The 12220-nt window shown below is 48.9% G+C and overlaps 1 protein-coding gene across 7 annotated transcripts in view; it reads right to left on the reverse strand.

Annotated features, from left to right (window-relative positions):
• Window positions 1-596: 596 nt before the first annotated feature.
• Window positions 597-12220, reverse strand: part of DOT1L (DOT1 like histone lysine methyltransferase) — a 77993-nt gene continuing 66369 nt past the window's right edge. For 6 of the 7 annotated variants that reach the window (XM_075444467.1, XM_075444466.1, XM_075444464.1 and 3 more), the window contains one exon: window positions 597-11947. In XM_075444467.1, the coding sequence (XP_075300582.1) occupies window positions 11358-11947 (590 nt within the window). In that variant the 3' untranslated portion in view covers window positions 597-11357. The remainder of the gene's footprint in view (window positions 11948-12220) is intronic. The other variant, XM_075444469.1, reaches the window with a different exon arrangement.

A 12220-nucleotide genomic window follows, 5' to 3' on the forward strand; every position in this document is an offset into this window, starting at 1 on the left:
GAGCTGGAGGCAAGGCCCCAGCCCAGGAGCCAGCTGCGGGTGCCTCCGCAATGTGGTTTTTAGAGGCTTTTTGCTACTGGAGGTGAGCGCTTGGCAGTGGCTTGAGCAACAGACTCAGGAAGATGAGCTGGGTCGGACTGATGCTGCAGAGGCTTCCAATGTCTAAAAACCTCTCTCCAGCCTTCCCACGCTCCACGAGCTCTGCAAGCGTCTCGTTTCATAAGAATCCTACCATGAATTACCTTCGAAAGCGTGACAGCCCTCACTTCCAAAGTTTAAATATACTGCCTGGCTGATTGCAGTTCCGTTATACTGGTGCAGCTACTGGCTAAAAGGGGAGATGGGAAGTGGCCCGAGGGGGGGCTGTAATGGGACGAGGATGCGGAACCCCGAGAGCGTGACGTGACCGTCCCTCAGCTCTGCCAGAGCGAAAGGCGCTGCCCAGAGCAGGACGCGGGGCCTGTCCCTGCCTGCGCCGACGGCGGGTAAAGCTGCGGCCCCGACACCTCGCTTCCGTGGTGGGCGCCGAGGGCCGTCCCCTGCTGAAGCAGTGAAACTCCACAACAGCACGGTGTATTAAAATACATACACTTTAATATAAAGACAAAACTTCAAAGCATTGTTTCAATTACAAATCAAGGTAAAGACACAAGAAATTAAGTGGAGGGAGGGGAGAAAAACCTAACTCTTACATTGTGGAGAATTAGAAAGGCAGGGTGGAAATATATATATTATACATACATATATACACACCAGAAGAATTCAGACTGCTTCTACGGGAGAATGAAAGGAATGACAGGTATCAAAAAAAAAAAAACCCAACAACAAAAAAAAAAGATAAATTAGGGGAAGTTTGAATTTTAAATAATTCAGTTTAATAGGCTAAATTATATAAACTAATTCCTATTCACTAGGAAACATCCCATATCACTGTTCTAAGAAAATGGGTTTTTTAAAAAATCCATTGAAAAATGGATTTTTATTAGTAGTTAAAAGTTTACTAATCAATTCCTGAGCAACAGCAACCTCATAACCTACCGCTTTCCCCATCAAAGTCCCACTCAGCGAGGGCAGGCTCTCACTCCGAAAAAGTTGAAGTAGAACAGAGACCTAAAAAGTTGGTTTTTAATTTGAAATTGATCACTTAAAAGATTAATAGGTTAAAAAAGCCAAGCAGGATGGATCAACCCATTCCACCTTCTCCTCATTAACTCCAGAAACGAGACCTTTCTAAAGAACGATTTGACTGCGCCAGAAAAGCAACCAGATGTACCTTGAAAAAACCAAAGGATCACAAACTTGGGAACTTCAGGGTTAGCATCACAAAACTTTGAATTTTAAGATGTGATTTTGTTTTTAAACTATAAAAAAAAACTTATGAAACCTCTTCAGAAAGAGGGTCACAAAAAGCAAGAATACTGGAGAAGTATTTCCCATTTTTTTGTCTCGGGTTTAAACCCTGAAGTTCACAGTAAGAGCATCTTTTATTGCAATATTCAGTCTAAGTAGATATTTATATATTTATAATGCATAAGGATAAATAAAATATGGCACAACAAAATTTTTTAAAACTGGTAATCCATCTTTTAGTGAAAACCTGATATGTCCGAGGAAACATTGGAGCAAAAAAAGGAGGAAAAAACTTTTAACAGCCATGAAACTTCAAATACTCGTACACTGACGACATACCTGTGCTTCCAAAAAACCCAGTTCTTGTGATTTTTTCCTCAGTGCTGCAAAGATAGTTCACAAAAACACTGTCTAGTTTCTTCTCCCCAAACTGTGATTTTAGAACACGACTGTTGGTTTGCAGACCACTGCACAACGTCCATTCCTTAACCGAAGACAGCACCGTTCAGAGCTCTCATGCTTAATCCTCTTTAGGCTTCTGGCTCAGGCAAAACAACAAAAAGCAGAATTTTTCACACCAGCCACCTGTGTGAGTTGGGATAACTCCCTCCAAGAAAAAAAATTACACCAATAATCTTCAGGTTTCCATACCCTGTATCAAAAGGACCGATTTCAACACAGCAAAGCACCTGGGTTATACACAGGACTGGATCAACCCAAGCCACCTTATGTCAGCACTAGGAGAGAATCACCATGTCCTAATGAACGGCTCTTCCGAGAGCGGCACCGGTGACAGGCACCAGCCGGCTCCGGCGAGGGATGGCAACACCGGGCTGGGGAGCGCGTGTTTGTTACCCGTGCTTGGAGGTGGTGAGCACCAACTCCAGACCCGGCCGGAGAAGGGAGGGCCCCAGGGAGCTCTGAGCCGGGAGGGGGATCTCTGATCAGCAGCCTGGAGACGAGCTCCCAGCACTGGAGGTCTCCTTTTCCAGCAATGCAGCGAAACTTCGAGCAGGGCAGGGAACCGCGGGCTGACGGAGCAGCCTTTTGCAACGTAACGGCCCAATCCTGCAAACCCCCCGGTCTGCTGAGCCATCCTGCTGCCTCCAGCACCCGGTGCCCAGGAGTCCCCGCTGCAGGGGCGTCCTAAGGGCACTGGTCCCACAGGTCCTCATGCGAGGGCCACTGGCATATCCACAGGAGTCACAAAGAGGTGGGCACTATGAATACACTCGGAGGAGATGAAAGCGCGTGCTGGCCTTCAAACTGCTCACAGCGACCCTGCGTCCTGCCAAAAGCAATCACCAAGGCTACCCCGCCGCGGGCACCAGCTCTGCATCCGCTGATGCTCTCCCCAGCCGTGCAATCGCTCAGCCTCTCCTCTGCTTGCACTCTCTTCCAAGAGGAAAAAATAATGGGGGGGGGGGGGGGGGGGGGGGGAAGCAGATGCTGCTATCTAAATACACAATCCTAGCAAGAATCAAACCATGAAGGTCCCTGGAGATGACCCCCAGCTGCCTGTTCGTGGCCTCGTTACTCCAGAGCAACAGACCTTCTCCTGGCAGGGGAAGCCCAGCAGTACGGGAAGATGCAGCCTCCTCTGCAGGGAAGGCTGGGAGGAGGCAGAGCCTGGTCACCATGGGCAGTAACTCCACCGTGGTGCGGAGCAACCGACCTGCAAATGCTGCTGTAGCCCCACTGCACTCAGTACAAATCCACGCTGCAATAAAAACAGGCGAGGCAGATCTGGCTTACAGCCATCTCCTTCCCGCTTGCAGCCCACCCATTTATTTTCTGAGGCAAAGTGCCTATCCCAGATAGATCTGCACAAAGAATCATAAAATCAACCAACAGTTTGGGTTGGAAGGGACCTTTAAAGGCCATCCAGTCCAATCCCCGAAGAAGGAGGCTGAAGAAGAAACATCACCAACGCCTCTCAGAAGGAAACTCTCGTCCCCAGCCGGTGACGGCAGGCACCCCCACGCAGCCCCACGCCTGACCACGCTGCGCTGAGCCAGTCAGCCCCACCAGCCCCGATGGCCAAGCAGTATTGAAGCGATGCTCCCTTTTGAAATGTTATTCAGATGCAACGGAAGAGCTTCTCAAGCCTGCAACCCATCTGCTCAGCAGATTTCAAATGAAGAAGTTACTTGCTCAGGTATTAAGTTTGACTAAAGAAAGAAAAAACCTACCCCCCACTCTAACTTGAGATTAAATAACTGAGTGTGACAAACAGTTGGGCGAGTTTCGGGCTGAGGAGTGTCAAGTCCTAGGGATCTGAAAGCTCTAGATTCACAAAACCACTGGGTAGTAACTCCCTTCATGATCAAGTGACAGAACCTTCCTGCCCAGGGCACTTCAGCAGCTGTGGGTGCCATCACAGATTCAGACCCCACAAGCTCACCTTCATCCCCACGCACCCGTTCCACCAGTGAGTCCTGGCACAGCGGGAATTCAGGTTTCCCAACCCAGGCTGAGCCCCCGGCCGGAGCCAAGCCAGACCCCAGCGAGCAGCGGGGTGAGCACAAACCGTGCACTAAAAGATAAGGCAGGTATCGCCACTAGGAAGGAAGGACAAGGAAGTATTTCTATGTTTGTCTGGCCAAGGACATACGAGTTCCTGCTATTAGAAGAAACCCGTCAGAGATTGTGCTCTGTCTCTAGATGTCACATATGTCTAGGATGTGCTGCACTCCCCGTTGCTGGCAGCTTCCTCTTTGCCTCTCACTGCATTCACAGCTTGAACTAAAAGGGGTGAAGACGCTTCCCACCACTACAGTTGTCCAGACCAAGCCACACCTTCCTAAAGGAAACAGCCTCGACTGCACCGAAACAAGAGGCGATGCAGGGATGGCTTGATTTCCCCGTCACCCCAAACACCAGCTTGGTTTCAGCAACCCAAGCCTCGACGCCTTCCAGCCAGCTTTTTCCCACTCTCTCCCTCAGCTACAGGGAAAGCAGAGAAATCTGCCTGCGGGGTGCCCCACAAACCCCCGGCGAGTGGAAGAATGGCTGCTGAATGACGAATCTGCAGCAAACAGCGAGTTTAGGTTTAGTGCTTTTGGAGCGCTCCCAGCTTCACAGCACAGTGGGTCTCGGTGGCCCGAGCCCGGCAAGTGCGAGCCAGAGGTAACAAATCACCAAAAAAGGAAGAGCGTGCAAGGCTTGTTCCCCAAGGCTGACATTTAGCAGCGGGGCACAGGTTTTGCTCAGCACAACGCTCAGGAAGTTCCACTTTTTTTGGCAACGTATGTGCTACAAGATGTGTTTTAGCTTCCTGATGAGTCCCTCGCTGGCAGCAGCAGTGCGGAGGAGAAGGAACACGTGGGACAGCCACGAAACAACTGGGCCCGGCAGGATGTGGTAACACAGAAGGAATTCCTTGTTGGAACTGGCTGTTTGGCTTTCATTACTCAGAAGTATCTCCAATTATTGAAAACAGGTTTCAGACCTCTGGCACAGTGCACGGTACAGTAGGGTCACGAGGGTCGTCTTCTTGGAGCCGTATGGATCAGATCTTCACATCTCAAAGCCATTACTTCAGCAACCCTACAGCAAGATAAACGCTCTCCCTGTTTTGTAGATACAGGAGAGACAACCTGAACTTGCCCGAGATCATGGCAAAGCGGTAAAAGATCAGGGAGTGGGGAAAACGACAGCACAAATCCCTTGGCAACACCATCTCCCAGCTAACACAACAGCAAGACATCAGTTCAAAGCCTGCACTCGCCTGGCTTCCCATCTCGCGCTCCTCCCTGCAAGCGTTAACTTACCAGGCACCGTCCTGGAAGCTCATCTCACAGGGATTACCACAAAGACTGAGATTAGAGCTGCCACACAACGCATTGCAGTCACGCAGTGCATCGCAACGTGAAGGTGCCAGCGGTGCCAGGCGTGGGTGGAAGACACTGGCAAGGCCAGAGCAGCTCTGGACTCCTGCAGCGTGGGCTGCCGAGATGGAAACGTTGGGTCACTGGGAATGACAGCACTGAGGTGATGCAGAGGTAGAGGAAGACCAGGTCCCAAGGGACCCCAGGAGGCTGAAGCAGATGCTCAGCAGGTCGGCCAGCAGACTGAATCCCTTTCAAGTAGGTCCCAACTATCCATTTATTCCTGAGTCAGCATCTGGTTTCCTTTGGCCTTCCCAGACGATGGCTGGAGTCACAGACTCCAAAACACTGGGTAGCTGAAAATGTCTGGACAACGTTTGTGTGCTCGGCTCCAGCGAGCGGGCCTTGTGCTGCCGATCTCCAATGGCTGCTCGCGAGCAAGTCCTGCAACAGACACCGTCTGACTACCCGTCACCAAAGCCCCCACTACTGCAGGCAACGCTGAGGGACAAAGAGGGGTTTGCTTTTCCACCACACCCACTGCAGAGCAGATGACAAACTCCTTGCCCAGGGCCTTTGCTCTGAGGGGTCATAAAAATCATAGAATCATTTCAGCTGGAGAAGACTTTTAAGATCGGAGTCCAGCCATAAACCTAACACTGCGGAATCCACCACTAAACCACATCTGACAGTTCTGTTGTGCTCCCCACACACCGATTCCTGAAATGCGGTGAACCCCGGGGCAAAGCAAGCCATTCCTGCAACAAGGATCTGGCCATGCTCTCCAGCCGAGGAGGAGCACTGGGAGCCAGCTGGGCTCAACGGAGCTCTGCAAGTCGGTTCCTCCTCCAAGCAGGCATCTTCGGTATGTTCTGTGAGCGCCCAAGGTATGAGCACAAGCAAACCCTCTCCACACAGAACAAGTGATCGCATCCGAGTTCTCTTGCTGGATGTCTTCTGCAGTTTGAGATGAAGGGGGGCACAAGAGGTCCAAGGAGCACTGTATCTTGGTCCCTTTTCAGAAAAGGATTGGGTAAAAGCAGAGTGATTAAAACCTGCTTCTTGTATTTCCTCATCTCTCATCGGGGATATAAAGGATGGTGGGGAGATGCAATTAAGGCTGCTGCCCCTCCAGCAATCGCTCAGCCTTCACAGACCTGAGCACTCTGCCATTTGCTGGGAAGAATGCTAAGGCAGCTCTGCAACTTCCAGTTACCCCAGGACCTGGAAAAAGCTGGAGCTGCCCAACTCCCAGCTGCAAAACATCTGGGTTACATTGTCTTCCTGGATTCCAGGACATACACTGTACGGCTTCTACTAGAAGCTACTGGATGTTTCTCAGCTATCACCCTCTGAGCATTTTTGCCCTTTTCCAGGTTTTCATCTTGCTGTTAATAACTCAGCAGGGCACACCGCTGTCAAGTCCTCTCCCACATGCAAAGCAGAAAAGAGTTGCAAAACATCCCCAATTTCCAGGGCTATCAATCCCTTCCCTTTCCAGTGAAGAAGGCAAAATTAGATCAGGTTTCTGCGCACAAAGGCTGCCTATGGAAGACACACTTAGGAATCACCAAAATAACTGCACCTTGTCCTAAATCTCTACTAAGATTGCCAGGGATGAGGTACAGAGAAAAGGGTCTAACTGAAGTCTGTCGAGGGTAGGAGCTGCTCCGGCACCTCTCCCCCACCGCTCTCCCGAACACGGCCAGCACAGCCCTCACAACCATTCCTCCTGCATCGAGGTAGCAGGAGAGAGCACACGAGGGCAGAGGTGTCTCGCCTACTTCAAAGAGGAGTCAGCCAGCCAAAGCGATCAGCCCAGCTCTTTGTGACCGCGGGATGTCCGTCTGGTGCCTGGTAAGGCAGGGCTCACGTCTAAGGTGAAACCCGCTTGCTGGAGGTGGGACGCTCATTCAGGAGTACGAGCGACCTAGAAGGGACCTACGGACAGTGAGTGCCTCTGACGCAGAGCAGTCAGTGCTGCCCCTCAGAGCACCGGGGCTAGCAGGCAGATGTTTCCCAAAGCCTAAATGTGTTTTTCGTCTGGTCATTTTGCTGTTGCAATTCCCCTTCTACTGTAGTTTCCTTTATCAGTCCAGTCTGAACTACGGACCAGCGTCATTTGTACTTAATGGATCATCCTTCTCCTCACTTTGTGCACTCGAATAAATAAGTTTTTACAAGTTTACTGTGCATTGTACAATCTAAAAATAAATGAAATAAAGTATATGAAATTTATAATTTTTCATCACATCTCTATAAAATACAGCCACTGCTCGGAGCGGCACTTTCTGTACACAGAACACCAAGTCACAATACGATGAACTGCACCAGTTTGACAGCGTGGCAGCACGGTAAGCCAGATTGTGGTGTTTTTGTGAACTACCATTTAGACCTACTTAAAAGCAAAGAAACACAAAAGCAAAACACACTTCGTCAATAAATGTACACGGCTAAGCCATTTCTGAATCAAGTATCAAAACCCTACTAACAAAACACATTGTACTCGGAACAAAAACAACAAGCTGAGAAAAATCTGCTACCTGCAGCAGTACAGAAGCACTATGTTCAGTCTTCCCAACGTCGGTAAAAAGGGCCTGACCAATACCAGTGATTACGCACCCTGTTCATATGCCAATGACATCCCAAAACAAGTTACCAGACTAGCTACCAAAATTCACAGTGACTTGAGTGCCACCAGCAACTGCAAATGGCCCAGTGACGTAGTTCGAATGGGGCAGGACTTGAATTTCTTCTGCTCAAACTGTGCCTGCGTTGGCTGAGCTCACCCGGGCCGCCCCAGGGGCTCGAGCTGCCACTCCAGAGGGGAGTACGGAGTTCTTGTTTGTCATGAACACAATTAAAAACCACCCAGTTAACAGAGCACCTGGCTCAGTTCAAATCAAAACAAAACACTAGTCGGAAGGCTGCCTTTCTCTGTAGCTCACACTGCTGCAAATCAAGTCGGTTTTGGTATATGAACAGAGTAAGTTGAATAAATAAACTGCAGACCTTTCTGAGAACTGGGTTTGGCATTGGTCAACCCTCCAAATTCAGCACCAAGGATTCAAACTAGAGGCACAGTTCTGACGGAGGAAATAGCACCGAGAGGAGGCTCTTTACATCTCTGCTGGTGTGCCAGTCCTTTATTATTCAGAGAATTTAATAATAAGTTGTATTTATGATTCCAGGTGGAATAAAATAAGTCAAAATTGTTCTCACTTTTAAAAAAAGATAAATACTTTATCTAAACTATCAACAATACAAACTGGAGCTTTAAGCATTTCTTTTGCCTCTTTTTTTTTTTTTTGCCTTTTTTCTTTTTTACTCAGATTCACAGTAAATATTCTTTTCTCTGTTGTTTAGGTCTTTTTATGTTTTTATTTTGTCCAGTAGTAAGAGAGTAGAAACCCCTGCACAGGCCAGGTGAGCACCTTTCAGTGGAAGCCGAGTGAAGTTGGTCCACGTTGTCCTTGCATAGGTCACATTGGGTTGAGGTAGAAATCCTAGTTACCTGCACAACAGGAGGAGAGGAAGAGACTCATCTAAATAAAAGACAAAAAATCTACTCTGTGTTAGATGCGTCAAACATTTCTACATTGCTCCAAGACCTCGTTAGCCAGCAAAGAAGGAGCAACTCTTGACCCAACCGCAATGAGACAGAAAGGACACCTCCAAGCGCGACGCGCAGCCCCTCCTGGCTAGTGCAGTTTTTAAAGCTTTCTGACAGTGTAACCATATTGAGCTCTGTCCTCCTGTGACTGACCTTAACTGGGGGGGGAAACGTGCTCCCTCACTCAGTACTTCACCTTGTTCTAGCACATACTAATCTGCTTTGAATTTTTTATTACCCTCGGGGAGAAATGTCATGAGAAGTAAAGCAGATTAATTTAGGCCCCGATTCCAGATTTCAACCTCGGTTCATCAAGGACTCTGAGCACACGCATTCACACCAAAGTCAATGAAACTACTCAAATGTTCTACCTACGTTGACGACTCACACAGACTGGGACCACAACTACAGTATGTCTGTCACACACCATGTTCTCGGTAGCATTATTTCTGCTCCTTTGCTCCACAATCCAGCTTTGTCATCCAGCTGCTTTTCTCCATACATCACTTTTGTGCCTTGCCTGTTTTGCTCAGAACCTTTTTGCGAGAGAGACCGTCACGTCCGATGGTATGAGTCTAGCCCAGTGCGACCTCGGTTCCAGGTCAGGCAACTGCTTCTGCAGAAGGCTTTCACACTGCTCTCGCTTGAGTCGCTCACGTATACAAAACCCCAAGCCTGACCCTCCTCGCCCCTTCTCCCCCGTCTGGTTTCTGTTCAGGGTCTTTAAGCCCATTCTGTAATCACAGCGCACTGTTGGTATCTGTCAGCGTGCAGGGACCACATTACTCAAAACTCTTCCTCAGCCTCACTTTCTTGTACAGAAGGACAGAGATCATACTTACGTGCCTCACAAAAGCCTAATGAGGATTTGTTCATGTCTGTGGAGCAGTTTGATGATGAAGACACTATACACAATGCACAGTCAAAAGAATCTCTCAGGTATATTGTAATTGAGTCATATGTTTTATAAGCGGCAAAGTATTCAACCACAGATTGTATGGAGCTTTGGTATCAGTGAACAGCAACAACATCAAAGACCTACACGAGAAGCACGGAGCAAGCTCTGGGGACTCACATACTGCTTTAACTTTGCAAGCACAAGTTGTTACATCAGGATGCCACAGAGTATTTTCATTAACAACAGTACCCAACTCTGTGGTGGTACATTTTATTCTCCAGTTGCTCTAAAGGTATTTAAATACTTGCTTCAGTAAAAATGCATACAGTCACCAGAAACCCTCCTCTCTTCTGCGGCCCCAGCCTTTATGCAGCACGGACCACGCTTAAGCCTGCAGGTTCCCTATCATCTCATTCACAGTCTACCCAGTAAGCCAGTGATCGCCAAGCGAACATGAATACAGCATCCGATGGAGTCTGTTACTGTTAGCCCTAGCAGGCAAGTCCAGTAAAGCTGCAGTGCACAGATAAATTACAACCCTTCTCTGCTACCTGTGGTTGTGTTTTCCAGTGACGCGGGGGGCACATTAACTGCAGTGCAAGACCAGTGCATTTGCTCAAAGCTGCAGCTTTTAATGTAGAGATTTTTAACTTTATGACTATTCAGAGCAGCTGGTGCTGACTGACAGTAAAAACACCACCACCACACTGCCACAGAGTCACAAAGCGGCACCATCACTTGTGGAGAGGCAATAGTCTGTGTTGGAGGGCAAGAACAGGGGAGGGGAGAATCAAAGTAGGCAACAGCCACTTCCAATAATTGTATAAAACCATAGAACCATCATTCATTCACAGAATCATCGAATGGTTTGGGTGGGAAGGGACCTTAAAGATCATCTCGTTCAAGCACCCCTACCACAGGAAGGGCCCCCTTCCACCAGCCCAGGGTGCTCCCAGCCCCATCCAACCTGGCCTTGAGCACTGCCAGGGAGGGGGCAGCCACAGCTCCTCTGGGCAGCCTGGGCCAGGGCCTCACCACCCTCACAGGAAAGAATTCCTTCCTTCCTTCCATCTCATCTACATCTCCCCTCTTCCAGTCTAACACAGGCCCTTGGCACAAAGCCCCTCCCCAGCTCTCTCGCAGTCCCTCCAGGCACTGGCAGCTGCTCTAAGCTCTCCCTGCAGCCTTCTCTTCCCCAGGCTGAACAGCCCCAGCTCTCTCAGCCTCTCCTCACAGTAGAGGCGTTCCAGCCCTCGGATCATCTTCATGTCCCTCCTCTAGACTCACTCCAACAGGTCCACGCCCTTCTTGTACTTAAAAATAGACATTTCCTCCCGATTACTATCTTCAGAAATAAACTTTTTCATGAAGTGATCTCAACCCGAGCATAATGCTAATGTCAGATGAGGCTGACCAGAGTTACCACTGTGAGCACTCCTTGTCGAGAAATCCTGACTCCCAGAACAGAGAGCGTTAAGACTCCCCACCCTCTGCAATCAGATTATTTATTTGTCTCCCACATTTTAGAGGTTTCTCTGTTTCACAGAGCCCATCCCCAACCTATCTCTGAAAAGGAAGAAGCATCATTCAGCATCTTGTACAGTACTCCTCTTTTTTTTCTCTAGCCTTACCTTACAAAATAAGAACTGTTAGCTAAGCAAGCTCTTTATCGTGGCTTAACCCCAGAAAGGTGCGAAGCATAAGGAGACTGCATGCCAAGTGTAACCCACATAGCGGACGTGCCAGCTGCGTTGGACTGCGTGATCATGGGCGCGGACTGTGCCAGCGCCAAACGGGGCAGAGGCGGGTGATGGACTGTAAAGGAAGGGCGGGAGGTTTTGTGCTGGAGAGAAGCTAGCTTAATAGACAAAGAAGCATTAGCAGATTGGACAGAAGCAGCAGAAGAGGATGGCAAAAAAGCTTCGCCAGGTGGGATGGATGGCAGGTTCTGCAGAAGCGCGGGCTCGGGGTTAGAAGCAAGTAATGGAGGAGGTGGGGGCAATGAAACGTTAGGCGGGGGCGGAGGGGAATGGAAAACAGATTGCACTGGCGCTCTGTTGAGGTGCTGAGCAGATCTAGTCTCACTAGATGTTACTAAATTAGAGGAAGGGGGTGGGAAGGATGAGGATGAGGTGCTGGCAACAGCCTGCAGAGGGTTTAAGCTTAGCACTGTGCTGCTAGAGACAGCACTGCTGCTGAAACTGGCTCCAAATTGATGAGGAGAGGAGGCAGAAGGCACCGCATGGTTAAAAATACCTGCAAACAGGAGAGAAAAACTCAGCTTCAACAGATGGGCTTTGTACAGTCTCAAGTGACAAGAGAAACAAAACAAAAAAGAAAAAAAAAAGAAAAAAGCAAAATTATAATAGTTACAGCCCCATACAAAAATATGCAGCATGAGAAGGCAGGAAGCAATGAGAGATAATGGTGCAGGCCAGGAGGTACAAAAGATTTCACTTACCTTTCCTACTGCCAACCTCTAAATGGCACGAGGAAAAATGGTCAGACCCAAGAACTGTCAGTTCTACA

Source organism: Opisthocomus hoazin, chromosome 27 (assembly GCF_030867145.1).
Source record: "Opisthocomus hoazin isolate bOpiHoa1 chromosome 27, bOpiHoa1.hap1, whole genome shotgun sequence".
Lineage (NCBI taxonomy): Eukaryota > Metazoa > Chordata > Aves > Opisthocomiformes > Opisthocomidae > Opisthocomus > Opisthocomus hoazin.